This window comes from Diprion similis, chromosome 4, assembly GCF_021155765.1.
Source record: "Diprion similis isolate iyDipSimi1 chromosome 4, iyDipSimi1.1, whole genome shotgun sequence".
Taxonomy (NCBI): Eukaryota; Metazoa; Arthropoda; class Insecta; order Hymenoptera; family Diprionidae; genus Diprion; species Diprion similis.
The window spans coordinates 18,499,586-18,525,366 of NC_060108.1; the positions used below are offsets into that span (position 1 = coordinate 18,499,586).

General features: G+C 39.8%; 3 protein-coding genes across 5 annotated transcripts in view; 1 reads left to right on the forward strand and 2 right to left on the reverse strand.

The window, feature by feature from the left end:
* Positions 1–21,187, reverse strand: part of LOC124405057 (RNA pseudouridylate synthase domain-containing protein 2-like) — an 87,531-nt gene extending 66,344 nt beyond the window's left edge. The window contains exons 1-2 of one of the 2 annotated variants that reach the window (XM_046879630.1): positions 20,938–21,187; positions 19,506–19,805 (exon numbers count right to left, since the gene is read on the reverse strand). In XM_046879630.1, coding sequence (XP_046735586.1) covers positions 19,506–19,805; positions 20,938–20,973 — 336 coding nt within the window. In that variant the 5' untranslated portion in view covers positions 20,974–21,187. Of the gene's footprint in view, positions 1–19,505; positions 19,806–20,733 lie in introns of both variants that reach the window. The other variant, XM_046879629.1, reaches the window with a different exon arrangement.
* LOC124405061 (ADP-ribosylation factor-like protein 2-binding protein) lies at positions 19,714–25,677 on the forward strand. Of its 2 annotated transcripts, none has more exons than XM_046879635.1 (6): positions 19,714–19,835; positions 24,546–24,656; positions 24,787–24,893; positions 24,974–25,059; positions 25,137–25,233; positions 25,353–25,677. In XM_046879635.1, exons 1-6 carry the CDS (start codon positions 19,832–19,834, stop codon positions 25,443–25,445), a joined length of 498 nt encoding a protein of 165 aa, XP_046735591.1. In that variant the 5' UTR covers positions 19,714–19,831; the 3' UTR covers positions 25,446–25,677. The 2 variants fall into 2 exon arrangements, with proteins under 2 accessions (XP_046735591.1, XP_046735590.1); XM_046879634.1 differs by lacking the exon at positions 19,714–19,835 and adding an exon at positions 24,258–24,386.
* Positions 21,330–23,971, reverse strand: LOC124405058 (protein nessun dorma). Its single transcript, XM_046879632.1, has 5 exons — positions 23,851–23,971; positions 22,583–23,522; positions 22,217–22,421; positions 21,857–22,120; positions 21,330–21,699 (listed from the first exon to the last, which is right to left on the reverse strand). The coding sequence occupies exons 2-5, from the start codon at positions 23,494–23,496 to the stop codon at positions 21,439–21,441; spliced, it is 1,644 nt and encodes a 547-aa protein (XP_046735588.1). The 5' UTR covers positions 23,497–23,522; positions 23,851–23,971; the 3' UTR covers positions 21,330–21,438.
* Positions 25,678–25,781: the final 104 nt, after the last annotated feature.

The following is a 25,781-nucleotide window of genomic DNA, read 5'->3' on the forward strand; positions in this document are numbered from 1 at the left end:
AAATTTTTTAGGGGAGTTAAACCGCGGGTATAATCAAGAGAGAAATTCATCTCGAATCTGCAAGGTAGAATGGTTACGTTCTGGGTAATAATTCACGAGTATCCAGAGATAAAAGGAATACCGTGTCCTTTATAATCGCCGGTGATATTGCTGAGTTTTTAAACCGCCAAAATTCACCCCCCCCCGACGCTCGATACCGCAACGTATTCCGCAGATCGCCGTGGGGTGATAACTTTTGCTAACGATGTAAGCAACTCTATACCCCCCGCCCTTTTCTGGAGACGGGGATATACCGAAAGAGATAAAGGACGCGACGTTCGCGACCGCATGCTGGATCATTTTTCAACCTGCTGTGTACGTATATCTATTGTATATTATAAGTATCTACTTGCGGGATACGCGATGCTGAAAAGTTCAGAGACGTCTGCCTGCCGTGGCTCTGTGCAGGATCCACGTAATCGGTAGAAACTTGCTCCTCCATACATACAATACGTCTAATGTACGTGGGCGTGTATTTATTCGATATTCGCATTTTACTTAGAGGAGGGTGGGGTGAAGTGAGCCCCTTAAGAAAATAATGCCTAAAATCAGAATAAAATGTTTGGTTTTCGTATGAAGAATTATGTTTAATTATTATCTAGCATTCTCGAGATAAAGTAATCATAAATTCAAGTTCGGAAATTTATTTGACTTTGAAGAGTTGAGAGTAAAGCGTAACTTCAAACTTTTCACGTTATGAGGACTGCAATTACTCGAGTATATGATTTCCGAATAATTCATATTTAATACAAAGTTCAAGTGATTAATTTTATCCCTTGTTATTTAAAAAAATTTCAGGGAGCCCACTTTGCTCCAAAATTTTTTGAGTTATCATAACTTTTAAGGTGCCCACTTTACCCCACTCTCCCCTATATGATACACGTGATGTTGTACCTGAAGGTTGTACCGGGTGGCTTGTCTAGAACTAAAACGCTCGTGCGGAAGTTGACGCGGAGTTTTTCGTTGTTTTTTCAAAATTAATAGAAATCGGATTTATTCAATTTTTTCCAAGACCGAAATAAAAATTCTCCGACAATTCCCGATTTCCATGACCCTTTTTAAATTTCCCGAAATTTCCAGGTCCTCCAGGTTTTCCAGGTGTGTGGCCACCCTGCTACGTTACTTTGACTCATTTCGTTCCTTTTTTCAGTACATTGAATCGTACATCTGAAGGAACTCCAAGTTGAGAAGTTCATACCTAATTTCAACCATTACCTTATCCATAATCACAAATGAAAGAAGTTTCGAGTCTTCTTAAGTGACTTAAAATAAGCGCGCTGATTATTTCAAAAAAATGATGACAACTCGACGAAACTAATATAGTTTTCACCACGTCATCCCCCCAGGAGATTTATATATATATATATATATGACAACCTTGCCGCGTGAAAAGAATCCGAGAAACGCCAAGCAAATGTTGGGTCGAAAATTTGCGACGGGCTTGTCTGCAGGTGACGAGAAAAGCTCGACTGGATGTGCAAGTCTAACGCGACTGCGGCAAGCGTGTGCAAGGGTGTAGGTACGAGGGTATTTAGGTGAATTTATGTGAATTTATGTGCGACAGAGATGCACGTTTCACGTTTCACGTTTCACATGCGGGGCGCATCAGTGCGCGGGACAGGAATATAAGGTGAAATATGATACCAGGACGAAGGCTAAACATGCGAGCGTATAGTTTCGACCCTCGCTCACCCAGCTCAGTTTTACTGCATTGCAGAACATTCAATTTCACGAATTGCAGAACAGACTAGACAGCCGAGCTCAGCCGGAGTTTATGGATTTATTTCCCTCTGATATTAGACAATCGTTGATGTCTCGTGTTGCAAAAGACGTGCGTGTTAGACGGTGAAAAATCTCGGAAAAATCTGTTGGCTTTTCTTTAATTTCTCTCTATCTCCCCTCTCCTAATTCTCGCAATTACAATCTGCCTTTATAATTGTATGAGCACGGGACAGAGCGAAATAATCCAAACCGTCCGACCCTCGTTGGGTTAACGAGTCGAGCTTCAATTTACGCGGGCTAATTTCCACTGAACTTCTCGCATATATTATATTGTTCACATGTATCGTCCACGCCCATCGATTCCAATGCTAGATTCGTATGCAAGTTATACGTTGTTTAGTACAATTGTCAGCGGTGTATTACATAGCTAATGATTTAGCGGAAATAAAAACGCATCGACATTTGCTCGTAAATCGACGACAAAATATTCCTCTGATAGGAGAAAAATGAAGCCACGAGGGGACAGGTACGAGTGAACATGACGAACGCGCGTGTGCGTGTGTTTGAGTGTGTGATATGGATTTGTGTAATATGTCTGACATTTTTCAAGGTTCTCGAACCCGGCGGTTCAAAGGCCTTTTACAAGATATTGAAAGTTTACATACCGTATCGCTCGGAGAGTCTGTATATTTCTCAAATTACCATAATTAGCATGCATAGCTAGAATTTCCTATTACATAAGAGGCATCAGCTTCGATGAGAGGTAAAAAAAACAAAAATCAGAAATAAAGGAACTCAATTGAGCTGCCACGGTCGGAATTAGCCTGAGGAACATTTTTTCCCGTCACTTAATCGACGTGTTTTCATGTAACGAACGCATCACAAGCGATGTTATCGACGTATGCGGTGATTTTCTCCTCCTCTTACATATACACTTTCCGAGAAACGATCGAATAGAAAAATCAATTAAACATCACGAGCAGTCGAGTGGTCGTACCTGCAACCTCGAAATCATCGTTTTACAACATGTTACCACTTGCCAGTCGCACATAAAATTCTCATCAACGTGAGTCTCGTATCTCGCTTAAACGTTGTTCATTTTCTCACAACACGTGAGCCGGTTTTGGATAAAAAAAAAAAAAATAATAATACAGACTTCGTCCGTGGATATAAAAAGAACAATTTTATCAATTCTCGAAACATGAGAGAAGAAACATCCAACGAAATTGTCGCTAAATCTGAAAGTAATAACGTCGATGTCTGTAATAGTTATAGCGAAAGAGCTTGAATAAATATGTATATATATATATATATATATAAAAGGTATATCGCACGTCCTTCACTTTCCCGCGATTCCCCAAGCAACGCGAAACGATTCACGTATGTATGTATGTACATAGAAATGGTTGTCGGACCGCGGCCTGCCGAGGGATGAATTTATAGGGGTAAACTATCCGCGGACAGCTGCGGAAATGCAGCCCCGGAGAGTGCTCAATGCCTGCAGTTTATCCGAAGTTTTATTACCTTTTTATCTTTCATTTTTCAGGAAGTATTGGAAGCAGGTGCGCAACACATCCAAGCGAGGCTTTATTTCAGCATATTATTTCTGATATTCTGTCGCACACCGAATACCTACACATACACGTGTGTCTATATACAAAGCATTTATTATCCACGTACGAGTAAACATGCCACATTACGTTTTACTTCAGCGTCAACAACAAGACGCAAGAGAAAATTTCGACTGACTATTTGGTCCATAAACCGTGGTAAATATAAGAAACTTGTTACTGACCTGTTAAATTCAGACCATGATTTGCGAAGGTTAAAATTTTTTGCGAATCGTACATCGCTTGCACCTGTTTTTAAATATCAAAAGAGGATTGCTCTCTAACCCTTGGAGACAAACGGCGGTAGGTCTAAACAGTATACATTCGTTAGTTATTCGCAGAGTAAGCTTACTACTAACACCAGCATGAATCTGCGTAGCTGACCGTAGTAATGGCGGTGTAATCAGGCACGCAAGCAGATGCACGGATCGTAAATGTGCCGAGCAATTGGGTCGTCCCATTAGTCAGCTGCAGTTTTCTGCATTTCATCTACTTTTCTTTCGTGCAATCAGCAGCACGGCGTATTTAATTTAAACCGTTATTTGCAGCAGGCTGCTAATTTCTCCGCTATGCGGAAACGCTTTGCGACAATATACACTTTTAGCTTTAGATACATACATACATACATACATACATACATACATACATATATATATATGTATATACACAATATAAGTAGAAGGGCTTTGTCTTCGTAGCGTTCGTCGCGTTTCACGCTCGGTTAACGCTGCATTGTCACGAGGAATTCGCTAATCACCCTGCAGGGACGAATTTGTTACGACTGGGATTACTTTTGCGTGTATACATGTGTAATTTGATCATCCAGAGAATTTTCAAATCGGAGAATTGATTATCTAATTTGAAATTTGTTGATCGCCGAGTTATGTCGAGTAGGTGGCAAATTCTTGGTATCAATTTTTGGAATCGAATATTTTTGCTTTAAACAATGTTCAACAGGATCATTTATACGAGATTTGTGAAATATAGAAGGAGGCGAATGAAAACTATTTTTGTCAAATCTTTCGAGTTATTTGTTCCAACTCGTCTTCCAGTTTACTCCTGATTCCTTTGGTTTTCGTTAAAAATGATCAAAGCCTTTGCTGATAAATATCAAGACGTTACAGAATTTTGTAATATTTTAATATTAAGGCTGGTGGAGGAAAAAATTATTTTTTTTTATTTCCACACGCCCCGACGCACATCGCCGAGACGGTGAATCTATTACAATATAAAAATGAGAAAGACGCTGTCGCAACTTGCGCGGCTATCCATATTTATGGGATAAGATTAGAGGAAAAACGGTGTAAAATTTGTACATCATAAGAAGTAGACAGGAAGGTCGAAACACGACGACAACAAACTATCGCTGAGATAATTTCCTTCGAAAAGGAGAAGCCGGTTGCTAACTCCGATCGGCCGATGTCTCGTCAGGGTTAACCGAACGTTTCGGATCAGAGAAAGGATCTCGAATCTCTCGGTTCTGCATAAAAAGAGAGAAAGAGAGATATAGAGAGAGAGAACAATAGTTAGAAAAATAAAATGAAAGAATCAAGTCGGACGAAAAATGCGGTGAAAAAGACTTCCGTAGACCAGGTTACGCACAGTTTGCTGTCAATGATGTTCGACTTTCCGAAAAATGGGAAAAAATTGTTTCACAGTAAAAGTCTGTACGTCGGCCAATTTTGGTAAACTTGAATAGCAGGATTCTTAACGTTTTAGGTACGAACTTCATTTCGAGGGTATAATCATCACGGGCATGAAAGCATATTTCGGTTGAGGAACGACGAGTTCTAAGGCTAGACGACAGACAAGAGACTCTGAGGATTATATTTAGTCGGAGCACGTGGTCGCCCGGGCAGACTGCCGTGGAAACTCAGTGTACAGAACCTGTTGCCCCTCTATTCGCCGCCTGCACAATCGGCGCTGCTGCCAACCTGGGACGGCTGACTACAAGTTCTGGGCAAAAGGGATATTAGGAAATAGAGAGAGAGAGAGAGAGAGAGAGAGCGAGAGAGAGACCGGGGTCGACCAACAAAAGATGCTGGTTGCTGGTTGCTGGTTGCTGGTTGCTGGTTGCTGGTAGCTGGCCGCCCGCCCGACTGACTTGACTTACTTGACTGACTGACTGACTGACTGACTGACTGGCCATGTTCCAATTTAAACTGGATCGCGTGAAAATGATAACTGGTTACTTGTGCACGTCTGTTGCACCCCGATTTTCCCCACCTTTAAATGATCCGCGAACTCCTTGACGATGTCTGCTTCGTCGAAGAAGAATCGCCGTTCTTTAGACGAGCTCTTATCGTCATTGGGTGGGGGTAGAAAATATAGAAAGATCAAGAAATCAATGGCGGTTACAATGTCGAGTTTTTTAAAAAGTGGAAAATTTATTTATAGAATTTAAAAACGTTGGGAGTCCAAGTATGGAGAAGTGAGAGAATAGGAAGGTTGAAGAACATGAAATGCCGAATTGTCGAATCGTCGGAATTCATCTCGATAACGTGAATTCGTATACAGAATTTTGATATTGATCCTTCTGTATGTTTTTCTATATTTACAATTGTCGATACTTGGACTTACTATATTTAAAAATTTTGTGAATCAGATTATCGCATCTATGAAAATTCGATATTCTGGTCCTTCTGTCAGTCGACATTTCTAGTTTTTTACCCCTACTAACCTCGCCATTACTGAATGTTATTTAGGGTATTGTAAAAATGTTTTTTTTCGGGATATACTCAAGTCTGATATTCGTTATACTCTGTATATGCTCGATAATCACTGCACGATGCAAATGTCCAAGAAATTAGAGAAGACGAAATTGACCAGTTAATGTGAATGGATCGACATGAATTTGTAAGAGTTTTTGCTTTGAGAATATGCATGCCTGAAGCATTCGGAAATTTGTTAATCCATGAAAAGTCCCATCGTTGAATCAGGATTTTACTAAATAAACACGATCAATCATCACGATCGTATTGAACAAGGTCCCATACATGCGGGAGTAGATTCCATTCTTCGCTAAGAAATGAAGATAATAATCGACGAGAATACATCCGGTTTCCAATCCCAGATAAAAAATATTCTATCAATTCCTTATAGCTGTAGAAGACAATGCCCGTGTAAGACCGCGAGGTCGATCATAAATAGAAGACACTTGTCAATAGAACCAGCCTGACATTCGTCCAAGTGAATGAATTGGAACAAAAATCATCCCCAGTTGCAAAAAAGAAGAAATTCATCCGACGATAAAAAAAGCGATCACGATTTCAATGAACGGCGTTGTTAAACAAAGTTGAATTAATAAATACTTAAATGTGAGAAACAGAGAGTCGATTATCGAACGAATCCTTTCTCTGCTCGACGAGAAATGACCGAGGCGAATGGCTGTTGGACATATTTCGCGGCCATCGCGCGGTTGCTTTCGACTTTCTGGTTCAAGGCCATCCGAGCAACGTACTCGTTTGGTGCGTCGATTGCGTAATCCGCATCACGCAACGATCCGGTCCAAAGTGCACATAATCGGGGCGCAAAAAGCGTAATTATTATATTCTCGCGGTGGTTGGTCGGTAGAATAAGACAGAAACCTCATCTTTGTCTCACTTTGCCGACCTTTCGCACGTTTTCACTATTCTCACAGCCTCGCGCAAATCGGTTTTTATTTTTAAACCCTCGGGCCGATTTCAGGCAAATTTTCCACGCGCGTCTCGGAACAATAAATTCATGATTCTCGGCTGCGTTTATTATGCGATACGGTTATAATACATCCGAGGATGCAGAATTTTGAATCGGTGCCTGAAAAAATAATCTCCGTGACACGGCGATAAGTTGCTTGGCGCAATATCAATTTCGCGATTTCGCGGTGAAAATTTACACGATACGACGTTAAGCCTCATAGGAACGAATCACTTCGGTACTTTGGTTCAGAAATAGCGTCGTTATGCACTTGAGGGTATTTTTCAAGCTCCACGACGAGGAATAAAAATCAAAAAAATTCCCCCTAAAACACACGATTTAACTTCTTCTGGTGCATCAACAAAATGTGACAGCCAGTTGCTGTTGAACGAAACACTTGTATAAAGCTATAAGGAAATATCAGTTTCCTAGTCGGACAGTCCTTGAGACACGAGATTAGAGACCTTGTGCCAGTGGTAAAACCGTAACAGAAAAGGTGTGAAAAAGAATTTGGTTAACCTGAGGCAAGAAACTGGAGCAAAAGTCCACCTTACGTACGCGCCGTTTCATTTCGCGTTAAAGGTACGTCGTGAGGTTTTCTGGTTCTTTCGCTGAAACCAGATGATCGTAAATTTGCCGTTTTCCTCGCCTCTTTATACACAGAGAACTCAACGTGTTGGCTTGATTACGCGATAGTCTATTCCTGAATTATTAGTCCCACTGACTATAGATACACGTATACACTATAAATACATATATATGTATAAAGTGTGCGAATGAATTCAAGTATTCGGTATCAACTGTACACCCATTACTCACTATCAAATTCCCCTGGTACCATGACAAAATTAATGACTGCTTTTACACTTGATACGAATAAATTGTCATTTCCAAAGAGCACGGGAAACGAGAGATATAATATATAACGTGTATTCTGAACGAAGTCCCGAAGACGAAAAAGAGTCTTCGAGTAGCTTTGAAAGTAGATTTTTTGGCTTTTAATTACGTTCTCATTTAGCGTATTTCCAAGTTTTTTTCCATCGTACGATCGTCGCAATCGCGTCCACCCGAACCTGATTTTCCACAAGCTGAAAGGACCGGGGGTCCACCTATCAAAACCTGTTCGGCGTACCATCGAAGACTTTCACTGGTAGGTATTCGAGCAGCGATTTCGATGAGATCACGAGGTCGGCCCGACATGTTTCGGAGCCGATGCAGACTGCTTCGTAGTCGATTAATTATATTATTTTCGTACAACCGACGCTAGCGCTGTTTCCAAATTTCATCTTCTCCGCGAGTTTCAACGTAGCGTAACGAATATCTTGCGGCTCGACGGTATTGCCTAATTAAGACGAATAATTAACCTGGATAAATGCGGGTCAAGGAATCGTCGATACGTAAAAATATATATATATATATATATATAATAAAATACAGAGAGCGAGGGAGTGAAAGAAACATTTCTAAGGGATGAAGAGAAACATATTTGCAGCTCGCTTGCGGTTTTGCATGGACGAAAGAAAGGGGAGAGTCGCGGAGTGAGAATGAAGAGGTTGAAAATTTGAAAGTAAAAGTGGAGCAAATGCCGTATACTGAGGCAAGGGGAAACTTTCCTGCGTATTTTGTGTAGGAGCACGGTTTTTTCTTCGGAATTATCATTTTTTTTTTTTTTTTTTGTTCTTTCTCTTTCCTTTTTCTTCTTTTATATTCCTCCAACATTCGTTTAATTTCGTATCATTTTCCCTATACGTACCTTTTTTTTTCTCCTCCCATATTGATAGTATTGTTATAGGTATATTATAAGGCAAAATATACGACAGCTTTTCGCCTTTCGCGCAAGCTCCGAGGAGGGATAGAAATAAAATGAAATACTTAAGAGAGAGAGAGAGAGAGAGAGAGAGAGAGAGAGAGGGATAAAGAAAAATTAAGAAAATAACGACGAAATTCTTGACGCGAATACAAAAGCGCCAATTAAGAAATTTTAGTGCGAGTTGTTCGCGTTTAAAATCTTCTCTCTCTCGTATTGTTGTAGCTTATAAATGATTATACATAGCTAGGTGACACCTGTTACCGCACAACTCACAGGTTGAATAATCCATGAAGCATATTTCTTTACGCGAAACTGCCCCGGTATTTTCACACTGTTTCTTTTTAAATTGAACCGAGAAGAAAAAACATTTTTATTATTATCATTATTTGAGAATAATTTTTCACGTTTTTTTCTTCCCCTCCAGTTACCGAGCTCTTTTCGCACATTTCGTAAATTATAATAGAAAAGTTGACGGTACAATTATGGAGAGAAAGTTTTTTTTTTTTTTTTTTTTTTTTTTTTTTCAGGGTGAAAAAAGAAAGACGAAAGAATGCCAACACAGACGCATACACATGACTAATTATACGAGCGCATTGCACGAGCGTTCATGAAAGAATAACAAACGTTTACTTTATACAGCAGAAGTCGTAAGGCGGATAAATAAACATTACGAGCTTGATCACTAATTTGTTGGAGTTTCTAAATCTCAAACGCGGTGAGTAGGTCGGTCATTTTCTTATGGATTCCGCAATACCGTGTCTGTCTATTATTTAATGAATTTACAGTTGCGGAGTTGATCAAATAAACAAACGTCTTATATCGCTAATAAATCAAACGATCGATTCCGATACGTCTGTAAGAATATAAATACCACATGTACCTATTTTCTCTTCTCGGTACGTAACGGATTATTGCGCCACGATATCTTACATCCGTGAAAACTTCGGTAACCAATATATAATGATTTCGCAAATCAAGGTTTGAAAATCTTTCGAATATACGACCGTATTCACACGTCAGACATGCGAAATAGATTTGCTTTACTTTTTTCATCTTTCACCGAGTCAATATATCATTACAGAGTTGGAGTGATTAATGTCAGTCTAGTGATTTCCGGCTAATGCCAAGCATCAAGAAATTCCAAATTTTTCTAGAAAACGCAACACCGTATAATTTCGCGTCACCCGAGAAGAAGGATTGTTTAAACAAATATTTGTATTATTGTGCGGGTGGCTAAACGGTTACTCCGTTGCTCGAACTAAATTTAACTTGATCCCACAAAATCCTTGCAGCGATAAAAGAAGATAAAAAAGAAAAAGAAAAATTTACTCGCGGCAAGAAGATGTTTTTCTCACTAAACCGACAAACAAATATTTTATCGAACTAACAATACTTTTCTTTCTCCTTGCGGAAATTTAACGAGCGACGTGATGGACGAGAGGTAGAAAAAAAAGCTTAAATTCAAAAAAAGAGAGGGATCTTTCAAAAATCGGCCGCACTAGTCAAGGGGGTTAACGTATCCGCAGTGACACCTACATACGAACTTCCCTGTAGACTCTCAATTACGGGCAAGCACGGAATAGACGCCCTCGCGACCATCAAAGCGAGCCGCAAGCGCGGATGCAGCGATGATCATCCCCCCCCCCCCTTGCGCCTCCCTCCCGAGCAAATTGCAATTTACCCCGCATACGAGCATGCAAATAATATAGCGGGAGAGGTTGCGAATAAATCCGTCTCGCTGACGTTATCCACGGACAGAAAGTACGGTAGCTGTCGTCGGTGGGAATTCCTGCAACCCCGGTTAGAATTCGGATGAGCCAAGGGTTTGAGGTGATAATCATGTAGATGTAATAACAGTGGAGAGAGAGAAGGGGAGGGAGGGAGGGATAATATTAAGATTAGGGTGGTTTTTATTTCACACTTTTTCGAATTTAGACTTGGCTGTCTCCTAGGTTGGTTCAAAATAAACAAATATCTCAACCCTAAGCCATTGCGCGAGGGCTGTGAAGTTTGACATTTTAAAGTACACACGTTTTTACTACACTTTCAGTAGGTAGAGTACATTTCGTCGCAGGACAAATTGTTTCAAAAAAAAAAATCTGTTACCCTAAGATATCAGTGAGCATTGATTTCTACGTTCAATAACAATGCTATCATCGTTTGTAGAGCATTCTACAATTAGAATTTGACTTTTTTGTGAGGTTCATATCGATGGACAATTAACATAAGATCCTTTAAATTAACGATACAAATATTTTCATCATACAGTATACCATCAATCTCGATTAATTTCTAACGCTTTAAGATTTTTTACAAATAGTTAGTCCCACGATCGGATAACCATATACGTTTACTAAAAATTGAGCAAAAACGTGTCTACTTTAAATGACAAACTTGCCAGTCCTCACAAGAGTGTTCAGGGTTCGAGCTTTTGAAGAGATTTCTATGCACTTATCTGATACCAATTCCCAGGGCATCTCGGTCCAATTTATAAAAATTTCGAAATAACGAACCCCCTAATCAGGACGGCAGAAATCTAGAGTAGAGTGGAAAGAAAGACAAAGAGAATGAATACGGCGAGGCGAAGGGGGGTTTGGCGCATTGTCGAGGATCTGAGGCAAGTGCGGTTCACTCTCACTCTCACTCTCGAGAGGTGTTTAAAATTATCCCAAAGTTGGCCTCGTCCTGCCACGCACCGCAGAGCCGTGGGACAGACGCGAACACGTGTGCGCCCTGACGAGCATCGGGATGCCTGGCGACTCGGCCTATCCGCGATGCTCTTGTCGGCTCAACTATTTTCGTGTTTAATCTACATACTCTCAAGTCGGTACCCGGCATACCCACGTCGGGGATGGAAGTTTCTCGCGATTCGAGAGCCGCAAAATTATACGGCTCTATACTTGAAACAAATTTCAATATTCAATTAATATAAGCGGTGGAATAGCCCAGGATACTAAATTATGCGGCTTTGTTGTACCGGATTTTTATACACGACGTGCACAAGGCACAATATGTCAAGTGAAGAGCGGTAAGATTAGTAAGTCTGGCCCAAGACTTTGTTCAGCTACTCGACAATGCCTCTCTTCTTTGCCAACGACTGAGCATGTGTCTCGTGCCATCGTTGAAGAAGATCGATGTTTTCGCGAATTTCACGTCGTAACTAGACGTGATCATTCGATCATTGTCACTTGCGAACAAAATTAGGTACCGCATATTAATTACAATGAGACGTCATCCTTCAGACGTACTTTCGACTTAAATGGTGAAAGAAAAAGACGAGTTCTGTGAATTAAATATCCAAGTTGAACCTCGCAATTAGTTTAACTTTTAAGTAAACCATTCATTCCCGACAATTTCAGTTTGTTTGAATGTGTGTCAACTATGAGGTACACATGTACGATGTACGTGTAATATAAGATATGTACTGGAAATTTGAGGGAGTGAGAAACTGACAATGAGGGCAACCCAAAAAATATTTTCGGAAACGTGACGTGATCGGGAGATCCGCAAGATCTTGGGCGTCACTGCTTCCGGTGAAAACTGACCGTTTATCGAACATGAAACTACGTCAGAGCCGCGTCCCTCGGATGCGTTTTTGAAGCCAAGATCACCGCGGCGTATTTTTGTTTGTATATAATTGTGCGCCAGACGGCTTCCTGGTTGTCAATCACCGTCTACAGCTCGGAACTTTTCTTGCAGAAGACGATCCGAGGTTCAAAGGCGACTTCGATCGCCCAGACGCATAAATACATACCTAAGTTATATGTATAATGATTTTCGTCTGTATCTCAGCGTCTTTCGTCGCGTCTATTTCATACAACGTCCAAAAGTAGTTCCGGCTCGATATTCTGCATTTCCTTTTGAAAATTATACGCCGGAAAATAAACGTTCATACGTCGGTTAGCGGTTATGTGAAAAGTTGACGTAACGATCGAATTGCCCGCGGAGAACTGGAGGAATCGCGCTCGCTGCGGAGGCCGGAAATAACAAGTGTGTACCGGAAGTGGGATTACAATGCAGCTTCAGAAATAGGCGACACCGTGACATAAGCCGTCGAAGAACTATCGTTCGTTCGTTTCAAGTTATATGTATAAAACGGCTGTTAAGTTCCCAAAGCACAAAGCTGGTCCGTTAATCCTCCTCGGATTATTCCAAGAACAAATTCGTAAAATAGTTAGTTACGAGTATAGACGGCGAATTTATTGCACAATATTGAATCGGAAATTTCTAGTCATCGATAAGGCTCAAACACTTCGTCCACCAGCCTCCCTCCCCCTATCCCGAGTCATCGTTTCATTACCGGTGAAAAATGACTTCATTACTTTAACGCGAAAATATTACCGAGAACACGTAAATGTATCCAAATCCTACGCTTTGACTCGAGATAAGCTGTGAAGGATTTCCCCGGGATCAACGCTGTGAAAACAAATTGTCTTGACGATGTTAAGTGGGGAAAATAATACACGGAATAAAGCCGGGAGAATAGAAAAAATGACTTGCTACAAACTCCCAGGAAATGGTCGAGGGGAATTAGGGCCGAAGGAATAGGAATAGACTTGACTGGCAGTCTCGTGGTCTGGTCATCGAAGAATGACGGGTTATATATATATATATATATATATGTATATATTATACATATACCTTTATATTATACCTATCGCGATATGAAAGACCTGTGGGCAAATGAAATATGGCGCTCGACGGAAATCTCGTTAACGAGCTCTCAAAACTCTCAGACTCAAGGCTCCGAATGATGGCTCCGCATCAGAGTCTGGCTTAAATATCGCCGCGGAGAAATCCGCGCGGCGTAATCAAGGACCGTCAACACTCAACACTCAACACGCGTGTCGTGCGGGAGTGACGAAAATACATGACGATTAGTTATAATGGAATGAGTTACGAAATGGTATACGTATGTTAATATATGACCAAGATGACAATCATTCAAAATATTGTGCCAAACCGTTGTGTCCGAGCTGTGAAATTCGTCACGAGTCGCGTAAAGCGTAAAAAAATATATAATTCATCATTATATGGCGATGAAAGAAAATTGCCAGCGAAATAAATCACGTTCACTTCTTTTTTTGATTGCGTAATCAATAAAAAAGAATTTATATATATGTACATATATTTATATACTTCGTTCGTAAGATTTAAACTAATCACTCGAATCGAATTAAGGTATAAATTAATTACCGATTCTTACGAATCGTTTTCGTTTTATCACTTGGCAGTATAGATGGAGAAGAAATTCCTAACGACTGTAATAAAGTCTAATACATATTGTAGATCCTGTTCTCGAAAGTAGAGCAGAAAAAAAAAAAAAAAACATGTCGTATACCAGAAATCGTGGCCTGAAAACAGGATAAAAATTCTAAACTCGAAATGAAATAATATTATATTCAGTTGATTTAATTTCTTCTATCTTGATAAAAGTTCAAAGAAATTTGCATAAAACAGTCATAGGTTGAAAATCAAACAACGAGCGGACATTGGCACAAAGGTGTAAACACCGCAGGTATACATCCGGGGATCAAAAGCTGATCACCCATTAAATGGAATTTACAACTCCGGGGGATGGCATGGCTGCACAGCCTAGAGTAGAATCTAATTTTTACATCCGAGCGAATAGCGATACGCACTAGCAGCGTGTTAAATTGCACAATTTACGACAATAAATCGATCCGTAACTAACGAGCGATTTTTTTTCTGGGAATTGTTACCCCTAGAGAGAGGGAGAAAAAAAAAAGTAAATGATCAATTTTATCAGCGTATGTAAGACAGACGGAGATGAATATTATTATACCCAGCAGGCAATATTCCGGACGTGAAAATTTTTACTTTCAATTAGACACCTATAATCTGTTCTACTTCGACGCGGTCGGAAATAAGATCGGGATAAAAATCCATGAAGATATGAGGCCGCACGCGTGGCGACGTCGCGAAGTCGCGATTCGAATTTGCCCGCATTGGTTCCGCCGTCACCGCCGCGAAATAACAAGTATGTATAGGCAATAGGCAAGAAGTTAGTTGATTGATAGTTCGCGCGACGGTTGACTACTCCAGCTGTGGTTTATTTCAGGCATAGCTAGGACGTCCATTGTGGCCAGAGCCAGGGCACATCGGGGGCGGGCCTCGAGAGGATTGAACCATGCGGGATACGGGAAGAGGAAAGAGGAAAGAGGAAAGAGGGAAAAAGGAAGAGGAGAGGAGAGAAGAAGAGATCTGCGGATGAGACGAGGAGGCTGCCCAGAATCGGAATAGCGAGCCGACAACCGGAGTGATACACGCGGTCTCTTCGTGGCCACAAGCTTCGACCGATAAATTGGAAGACGATCCGAGGAGGCGAACGACCGCTGAAAGCTGTGATGACAAAAAGTGAAATAGCCGAAAACTTATCGAGCAATAAGTGATTGACAATTGATGTTATAATGTAAACAATTAATAAGTACAAACAACATCGACTGTGACCTAAGTTTCATAATTTTTCTCTTATCTCGTATAATGTTCTTACGGTGATAAATCTTGTTCAATGTCCACCATAACTAGTAGAATGAGAATAAACTTTTCAGAAACGATGATATAAATGTAATTCATATTTCCACACCCCGCACAATTATGCCTGAACGAAATTGAAATAGATTCTATTCTTGCAGGTAAGCAAGGATAAAAATGTCGATAATTAAGCTCACGCAATTTACGTCGACTGTGTGGCCAAGACTGGCTAAAGGTTGGTCAAGATTCTCCACGAGTTGAATGTCTATGCGCGTAGAGTTACGTAATTCACCCAGCCCATCTTCATTATTACACGCCTGCACCTGCTACGTATAATTTAAACGACAGAAAGGACGATGCGCTCTCTCTCTCTCTATCTCTCTCTCTCTCTCTTAGCAGCGGAATGATTATTTGTTGAATATTCATTGGCTGACGTGATCGTCAATTTTCGAATACTCAAATAGTTGTCCGTGTACTTGACCTCGGATAGATCGTACATCGCTAATTACAGCCGCATGATCGTCACCTCGACGAAATCGTTTCACGTTTCGTTTTTCCATTTCTTTGATAACCTGTAAATCCTTCGACAGTTTTCAGGTAATGTAACGATTCGACGATATACTGTATCGAATTGATTGAATATTCGTACAATAATAATAATGATAATAACAATAATAACATCGGCTGGCACGTGAAATTGTTCGAAACATGCAACACGGTAATAAATTTATGTAGTAGAAGACGAGATGCATTCCGTGCGAAAACGCCGGACAAATCGGGGATGACAAGGCTGATCTTTGTGGCGGTTTTGCGCGACCAGCCGCGAGTCTCCTCGGCGTAATATATCACAGTGTCTGGCGGGATATTACAAATAGAAACAAGATATTAGCCGGGCAGTGATTAATTCCTGGCAAAAGATGCCGCAGCTGGGGGCAGGGCGAGGGTCAGGGTGTACGTACGATCCTCTCGCGAGTCATTACACGCTTTGTAAATCACGGTTTATAATCAGGAGCAGTGTTCTCAAGTATGCGGGAAAATCAAAAGACCTGCTTATAGAATTATTTAAGGGAGGAGGGAGGAGGAAGGAGGGATGATGAATGACCGATTCACGGCTCTTCCGTAAATAATAATAATTATCCGTCGGACGGGTGGCCTGGACAACGAGCTTTGCTCAGTTTTACCCCGTCGTTCTTTACGCACGTTCGCACCTTCAGCCAAAAGCTAAAAGTGCGATAACTAGTCACGTGTGGATGGATGAATCGCCAACATTTTGCTAGTTACGCTTGGCAATATCGAGGATGCGTAAATAGTACAACAGCCGGGTATTTCCTTCAGAAAGGAAAAGGTCGAGAGGAACTTTTCGAACTGATTTACAGTGAAATCATTAAACTGCACTGATTGAATGTAAGGAATGTGATGAAATAGGCAATGAAATCGATTGCCAGGACATTCGAAATACATATATAAGATCATCGTTGGTTTCAATATCGTATATATATGGGGTTCAAAGTGGCCGGAAGAGAAGCCTTTATCCGTAATGCATTATGAAATTTACCCGATGTGCGTGAGTTACAGCATATAAATAAAATGCTCTTTGGATACAACGTAATTAGGTGCCGTGATAAAAATTGAGATATTTGATTTTTGTTTTTAGAAAAAAAAATAAAGAGTTTCAAAAAAACAGCACAACTTTCGAAAACTCGTAGAAGATCACGCGTCGATAAAATCTATAAAAACTTTCATGCGATCCTTTGTAAAATCTGCTTGAACCATTTGAATCCGTTACCCAAAACGAGCCGAAATCTCAAAGTGAGACCCAGTGTAAAAAAAAAAAGAAATAAAATAAAACTCACGAGGTGAACCTCTCGATTCTATAGAACCATATCATCAATCGCTGATGATCAATAAACCAGGAAGGGTTCCGTGATGCCTGAGCCCTGCTGGTCCTCTTGATGAGACAATTTCATGACGCAAGGATACACAGATAGAAGGGGAGGTCGAACGAACGGATAACGCAGCCGTGATACAGGGGTTGCGTTATACGTGTGGATACGTGACCGTGGATCGGTCGGATAGTAAAGAGAAACGAACGTTGCAGGCATACATGCGCACGTATATAAGATTTGGTAAAATGTTAGCTGGAGAAAAATGGAGGTCGTCGAGCGAAACGACCTTTCCTAGATGGAATACGTGAGGGAGGAGAAGAGAATATTGTGGCGCACGTTGGCCAGGGTGGTGGGTGCGTTTGATCTACGGACTCGCGTGCGACCACGTGTGCAGTGGTAGGTACTTCGACGCGTCGCGACGCCTGACGTCCGACGTCCGACGTCCGACGAAAAGAGGGAGGGTGAGGGTTAGAGGGGGGGAGAGGAGATAGTTACGTCGGGGTCGGAACCCCTCCCCACCAGTTATTTGAGAACGAGCAAGCCTCTCTTGAGTGATTGATCATCTCTCCTCCAGCGAAGGGTGTATTTTTGGAGTTGCATTGCGGCACCATTGAATTGAACACGCCCCGCAATTTTTCCACACCATTCACAGGGAATCGAGAATCCTGCCCACTCCTCGTACTGCGTAAACGCGTATAAAGACCTCGATTTTATCTCCAGCCTGTATAAGTTAGTTACTCTGCAATCGTCACGGCTAAGTTGCAGCTAAATTGCCGGCAGTTATTCGCACGCATTTATTTGTGAGATTAGTCGGCGACGAAAATATTTTGTACAACGGTGTAGCCATAGAAATTATTTTGGTATGCATTAGAGAGTTCTCAAGTTCAGTTTAGGTACTAAGCTTGTCGGGACCCAAAGTTCGGGCCAAGTTTTTGACAAGTATGAGACGAACGAGGAAACGATGCCCTAGTGAGTTTCGCATTTCTACCCGTGGCGCTATTGTTTCATAATTCAACAAAACTTCAGGCAAACTGCAAATGCTAATTACGTCAACTTTACCACAGAATTCCGGAAACCGAACTTCCGAAGTATGCTTTCCTACCAGCTTTGTACGTTTCTATCCAAAGTTTTAGCTTCCCAATGTCACAATTCTGTATGAAAATAAAAATTCTGCATTCCTTTAAATCAATCAAATACAAACGGGAATTGTTATATATCACTTTAACTTATATCAATAAACAAGAATCATCATTGAAATGGTGTTCATTCGCCAAGTTTTAAACTGCAGCGAAATCGTGAAAGTTTTCAGAATCCAATCGACAGATGAAAAAGTCGAAGACTAAGAACTCGGTTTTCCTACCGATCGTCCCCTACCCTTTTGAATTTTACCCACCCTTTCATTGCCGTTGCTTTTTCCCCGCCATTACCTACATATCACAGTGCTTTTCTCCTTTTTCCCGCAAATTCTTCTCTTTTATTATCTACTAGCCCTCGGAATTTCTGTAAAGTATGTAATCACACTACCTCGGTAGATAAACATCGCATATTTTTTCGAGCGCTATCTGATATGGATACGAGAAACGACCATTTTAGCATGATACTATGCGATTTCATGTCTTTTGAAACTGATTTCGTTACGTATCATGAAAGCAATTCTGCGGGTGGAGTATGTCTCTAAGCCTCGAAACGAGAATAACATCAAGGTGGTGCAAATAATTCGGTCGCCCACAGTCAGTTTTCTTAAATATCGCAATTTTCCAGAGTGGTAATTGAAATTGTCAAAAAGTTGTGTCCATGATTATTTAAATTTTTGAACATATACACGTTCACGATTCTACCAGTTTCCTAATGACAAGATGGCTTACTTTGAAGACCATGGTGATGCGATTGATAAAATGATCGGTAAAACCTTTTTGCAAATTTGAAATTACATCGAACCCACCGAAAGGATGGTCAGATCTCATTGGCAGCGCTGAGTTTGCGCGCACTGCAAGCTTCCCATTTTTTTTATCGTAAACAAAGGGAGATACATATTTGTAATAAACTTGTAAAAGAGGAATTATTAAGATAGATACATGTGGCGTTTTTCAATGTTTTGAGTGTGTGTGTAAGGGAAAAATTCCCTGAATTTTTTCTTCCTAGTTCTCCAGAGAATCGCTAGTCTCTGCAATTTTCAACAAACAGTAAACACCCTTTTACGAACGTCGCGCTTCGCGTCCTCGTGGCTGCGAATGGGCATGTGCGAATATTTGGCATGCATCAACTCACCTCCGCGTCGGACGTGGGTTCCTCGTAATCGGAGAGAGTTTCTTGGAATACGAAAATGCAATCGGAGCAGTCGAGCAGACGAGCGTGGCCGAACTGCGTTTGCTTGTCGGTGATGGTCTCGAGGACGGCAGTTTCGACCATCGTTGTTTTCGGGGTGGTTTTCCAACTGGATACTCGGAGATAAATTCGCACTGCTAAAACGCGTAACACTACCACCTCTTTCGTTGCGGCCGTGAGCCAGGCACGTCGTAGTTTGCTCAAAGATTTACCGAGCAGTTCGCCGTTTCCTAGTCTGGATACCTGAAACACCAATAAACGTTTCTTTTATGGGTAATGAAAAACCGAATTTCTAACGTCCCTGCCCTCGCTGCTGCCTCCTGTACTTCGATCTCTGTGCACATGGTAATATTTTTCACGAATTTTACGACACAGGCTTATTGCTATTCCTTTCGGGTCACTTATCAACCGCGCGTTATTATATCGGCAATTTATCTTTATAAATGTAATAAATATAAATTTATATCATGCTACGTATAGGTGCTCATCGTATGGAAGTAAGTAAATGGACGTAATTTTATCGCTCTCTTTTGTTTTTTGTTTTTTTCGTCATCGTTACGATTTTGCAAAGTTGAAGATACTCCGAAATTTATTTGACCAAATGTATACAGTTTTTCAAATTCGTTACATTCAGGATGGAGAATAATTTTTTTGAGATTTTTTTTTTTTTTTATTTGCCAATGTTTAACACGATTGATATTTGTGACAAAAGGAGCGACGATATAATTTTTGGCAACGACGTGTGCCGCTCGGAATAATTACATGCGAGTATGTACGGTGATTGATAAATTATCACCCTTGACATGACGTTAAAAACAATTCTCAAAGCAAAACGTTGTAGCCCGGGAGGTCTCACGTCACACAGATCTCAAACAATTAATTATCTTTAGACCCAAAAGACAGGAAGAAGCAGCTGTTAACCTTAATTCATTATACACAATTGTAAAAATACAACGACCATAAAATATTCTATCGTATCTTTAAATAGTTCACGCATCTGCTATTCGAACCACATTGCATGAATACTTGAACTAAGAAATCTTATTTTTTTTCTGCGAAACTGTAACGCTGCTTTGAGAACATGCGGCGCCTGTCATTATTGTTCATCGAACGCCTGAACATGCATTGTCCAATATATGCTCATAATGTAGAAACAGAAATTAATACATACGCGATGCGTCTGGTTGTTTCTAATGTTTTTATTTGGGACACAGTGTACGAAATAGCTGCCGAAAATTTTGAGGTTAGGTAACATGAAGCCGACAATATTTGTTGAACAAAACGCGTTGGTCCGCCAGTTTGCGATATGACGTGAATTTATTAAGCGGAGTACATTTTTTTTAATTAGTACAAACAATATCCATCAATGATTCACCAATGTAATCAACGATTTCAGAAGCCTTATCGGCATTTTTCTTTCACCTCGCACAAAGCACGTCGAAACACAAGCACGCGGAATCGTTACTGAATTTCATATGGTGGCGCCATCTTGCGGTGTTTATTGCAACCAATCTTTACTGCGAAAAATCAAGATATTCGGACGATCAAGATATTTCTTTTTGGAAAAGGTCTGAAATCGTTGAATACTTTTTGAGGTATTTTGTGGTAAAATCATTCTGCATGAATTATGCGATAAAATTACTTTACAATGTTTAAAGCCGTACACGATTCTTGAAAATCAAATTTTTCAAACATATTAATTACAAAGAAAATCTCAAATTTTTTCATAAAATATACGTTTATTTTAATATTAGAGATTAGTAACAACGAATATATCTGATATACTTTGTAAAAATTCTTTGTCACAATGTACTCTGGAAATTGCTGTGCAGGAATATAAATGCATCTACGACATATTTTCACCTTCATAATATATTTAAGACACCATGTTCGTACTACCCTCTTGTTTAGCGAAAAGTGCCGCGGACGGTTTAGCTTGAAATAAAATATCACCCTTACCATTGTTCTCAAATTGACAATCTTTGGTGGTAATTTCGGAGACATTTTGCAGCAATTCACTACTCCCAATCTTTCCCTCGGTGCCATTTACGTACTTTTGAGTTTCCATGCGTATACTGTGCTCTTTGAAATTCGATAATGCGCAATTAGTTACAGCCAAACTGGAATTATCGTGCATCTGAAATAACGATACTATTGATAATAAGCCCTCGTGTGAATAAAATCCTTGAGAATTTCACACTACCAGAACATTTTTGATGTAATTAGAATGTAAAAAATAATGTACTATGGAATTTTTATGGAACTAAGAGCACTAATGTTATTCACCACCTTACCTGAATACCTTCGACACACTCGTTGAAGTAGCATTCATTCAACGTAACACTGCCTCCTGAATGAATTACAATTGCAGTTCCAAGCCCTTCGAAACTTGTATTTTCGGCGATTAATTTAGCTCCAGGCAGAACTACAGTGCCCAGTTTGATAACGCTTTTATTGGTGTCGAAAATCCTGCACCCAGTGAGTTGGACCGTTCCTTTGCGAGCTAGCAAACCCATCTGAAGATCGCCTAATTGAATGGAGACGCCCTCTAAATGTATCTGGTGATATGAAAGTTAATGAGTATTATGTTATTTACATATTATTACATATTTCAATAATAGTAGGATTATTGTTTTCACAAAGGTCATACGTACCACTCCGCCTGAAAAATCCATCAAGGATGGTCCACATTCGGTTTCCCTTCCACAGATAACTGTATCTGCCAGCCTGCCGAGCCCCTTGAATTTGCCTCCTTCCTCCAGGCCTCCAGCGCCTCTGATTGAGTGTTCCCCTTCACCAAGAACTACTATATCACCTGCTTCAGAAGCATCCAGTGCCTCTTGCAGGCAATTCGAAGTTCTGAATAAAATATAAAGATGAAAACAATGTTAGAAGTCGTCAGTTTCAATTCTTTGTAAACTCAAGGTTCCCAGATGTGATTTACTGAAATCATTTTCTGTTAAATACACATATCACTAGTTAGTCATAAAATGAATCACTCGAATTCTGAAAACTCTTACTTCAAAAACATATCAGGGCCAAAGATTGTCTGAACATTGCTCAAAGATGAGATCATGTCTTGAACAGATCCTCCGAGCCAAACAAAGTATCCTTCAGATCTCGTCCCTCTGCCTTCCCGTCTGTTAACTTCTTTATCTGACAAGTTCGAGCCTTTATTTCTGGTGAGGACTTCCCTCATAACAGGATTTTCTAAAACTTCCATCTCGGTTTTAATCTGTTGTAGTCGAAAATGGAGCTTCATTAACTGGCAGGCTTTTCCGTCGTTAAGCACTCGATCCTGATCCTCTTCTTCGTCCGATATATCTTCCTCAAGCCTTGTGATCTTTGCTTGAATATCTCTCCCTTCTCTGGTCAAGCTTCTAATAATATCGCAAGTTTCTTTACTGACAACCCCACGTTTCATATCAAAAAATAATCTTATTCTTGGCTCCAAATGAAGCGAAACCCAGTCGGTGTCGTCATCGTCATCTGTGTCCCAAGGCATCCAAAGATAATTGAAAAAGAATCTTAGCTGATCGATGCAGTTAGCTGTACCAATCATATCAAGGACCGTATTCTCTTGGTGATGAGTTGGGTATAACTCGTTCAGTGGAACGTCATACTTTTCAGGAAGCTGTATCTCATCTTGAACAGCCACTATTTTTACAAGTGCAGATAATTCTTGGAAATCCACATTCTCAACCTCGACTACAACAATTGTAGGATAATGGATTTCAAAGTCCTGACAGGTCAGCCTTGGAATTTTCCATAGGGCACGCCAACCAACAGGTTCTATCACCAGTTCAACATAGCAGGACCATTCGGAGTGAATCTGAGATGCTGGAATTACCTTTTCACCTGCTGATAATATTTCTGAATATTCGACCAGCCGCTCCTGCAGGCTTTTATCAAAAGCATATATTTCCATGGACATCTCTAGCGTCTGTTTCACTCTGATAGCTGGATAAGTAAAACATTATTGTTAACCATCGGTCGAGAACCCATTAGGTCTATAATCTATTTCGTAAATTACAGAAACATAGAAATTGTTGAATAGTCATTTGAAAGGAGGAACTAAAATCGCTCGAGTTGAACTAAAACGATAGTGCCTTTAGATGAAGGCAAATTTTCAATTCTAAATTTTATTTCAAAATACCTGATTAGCAAAAACTAAAAAAAAACTATTTTTTGCTATTAAACTTTGCTCTAAACTATCCATGAAAACCCGGAACATCTTAAATTTTGACTAGAAGAATTAATATTGGAGCAAAAATTATGATAATCTTACCTGAGTTTGGCTCACTCAATTGAAATATATTCACGTTAAAATAACTCTTACTAATATGCTACTGAAATTGCTAAAATAACAAAACGCCATTGACCAAAAGTATGCAACTGGTATCCCAAAGACGTTACGCCGTGTCGTCTGCTAAACAGCAGCGTTGACCGCTAAGCGATCTAGTTGTTTCTATTTACACAATCACGATATGTGATTAAAATTGACGTCGCATTATTGCTCAGATATTAAAAACTATTTAATTTTTGCAAACGCTGTGTAAATAGATTAAAAACTTATTTTTCAAGTTTAAAAATTGTCGTCCTACCGTATCGGGTTGAACGAACCAATCGTATTCAAGAACCCGGCGTTGCTAGGCGTGAAACAAAATGGCGGCTTACATGACAGATTCAATAGTAAACAAACCTTTTGACATTTCCGACGTATGGATTAACGTCTCAATAATTCCTCAATACATGCAACGCGAGTTATGAAACTTTTGAAATAATTTTTATGAGCTTGATTTAAAATGAATCCAGAAGTCATAGGTTCGTTAAAAAAATATTTTGATCCACTTTGAAACTATCAGCAACAGACTGGTGATAAATAATAATCAAGTGATAAAGTACACTACATTGTATTGAATGACACGACCCTGATCATTCATTTCCTAAGTTAATTATCAGTCTTCATGTTTCGTGATTCAGATCTCATAACGCCTATGGATACTGACAGCGAAGAAATTCACGAGGAATCAAAGGGTGTCAGGGATGCAGGTTTCGATAAAATCATCGGGTATATAGAGGATCTCTTGATGGGTACTTAAAATTTTATAATACTCTTTTGAAACTGAGAACGTTTTAAGCAAAAATTTACAAAAACGATGCCTCATCTTTTTTAGAGAGCACCTAATTTTTATTCCAAAATACAAAGAAATTCTTGTTTCAGAAAGCGAGTTCCAAGAGATACAGCAAAAATTTTTGGATAACTACTGGCACGTATTTGGACCTGAAGAAGAGAATAAACTGATTTATATGGAAATATTTAATCAGTATGTAAGTTTTGTATAACTAGGAAACTTTCATGTAGAAAATTAATTTATAACCCATTTATTTAATTCCCTCTTCTTTCGCAGAACCAGGAAATAGAAAACTACATCGTACAACAGCTCAAGAAGTCTGTTCCTAATTTTTCAATCCATGTTCTCTTGGACCAGCTTAAGTATGAGACAGTAATTGCTATGGGATCTGAAATTTTGTAAATGGCGCAGTTTGCTAATGTGCACGTTTTTTTTACAGCGAAAGACGTCCTGAACTGGATGGAGAAGTTTTTGAAGTTTTAGCAACGTTAACAGACTTTCTAGCATTCAAAGAAATGGTTTTAGATTACAAAGCTGTAAGTTTTGGATTACTGCCCCACTGGCGGGACAGGTTTTTTTTTTATCACCGACAATGAGTTGCGTTTGAACTCAAGCAGATAAGATGTCAATATGAAACCAATTTGTTATTTGTCAGGTAAAAGAAGGAAAGGTGGAAGACTTTAGCGCCGGAATTTCGATTACATCTATCAAATCAACGAGCTCAGATCGAGATGCGCCAACTGGATAATAAATCGCGAGCTCCATCCAAATGCTACATCCATGAATTTTCAAATTTATCCATATTATTACTAATTACCTAGTATTTGTTAGATTTTAAGATAGAAAATAAATGTGAATAAAGTCGGCACTTAATGGTAGTTTGTTTTATTACTGTGAAAAACAAGTAGCTGTGGTTTATTTTAAATATTAAAAACCCACTTAAAACTGCAGTCTTTATTGATTCAAAAAGAAACGCAAATGTTATTCAATAATTTTACCAAAATTTACCCTACTGTTTTCTTTCCTCTGTTTCATAAAGATAATATCCACAAACGGAACCTATGCGCGAACTAATTATCGAGAA

Excerpts from the sequence above, each read along its gene's own strand:
- LOC124405058 (XM_046879632.1), bottom strand. The coding sequence starts at position 23,496 with ATGTCCATGGAAATATATGCTTTTGATAAAAGCCTGCAGGAGCGGCTG. Across the intron at positions 22,121-22,216 it reads TGGATTTTTCAGGCGGAGTG|ATACATTTAGAGGGCGTCTC; the intron begins GTACGTATGACC and ends TCATATCACCAG. Across the intron at positions 21,700-21,856 it reads AGTGTGTCGAAGGTATTCAG|ATGCACGATAATTCCAGTTT; the intron begins GTAAGGTGGTGA and ends TCGTTATTTCAG.
- LOC124405061 (XM_046879634.1), top strand. Across the intron at positions 24,894-24,973 it reads TGGAAATATTTAATCAGTAT|AACCAGGAAATAGAAAACTA; the intron begins GTAAGTTTTGTA and ends CTTCTTTCGCAG. Across the intron at positions 25,234-25,352 it reads TGGTTTTAGATTACAAAGCT|GTAAAAGAAGGAAAGGTGGA; the intron begins GTAAGTTTTGGA and ends GTTATTTGTCAG.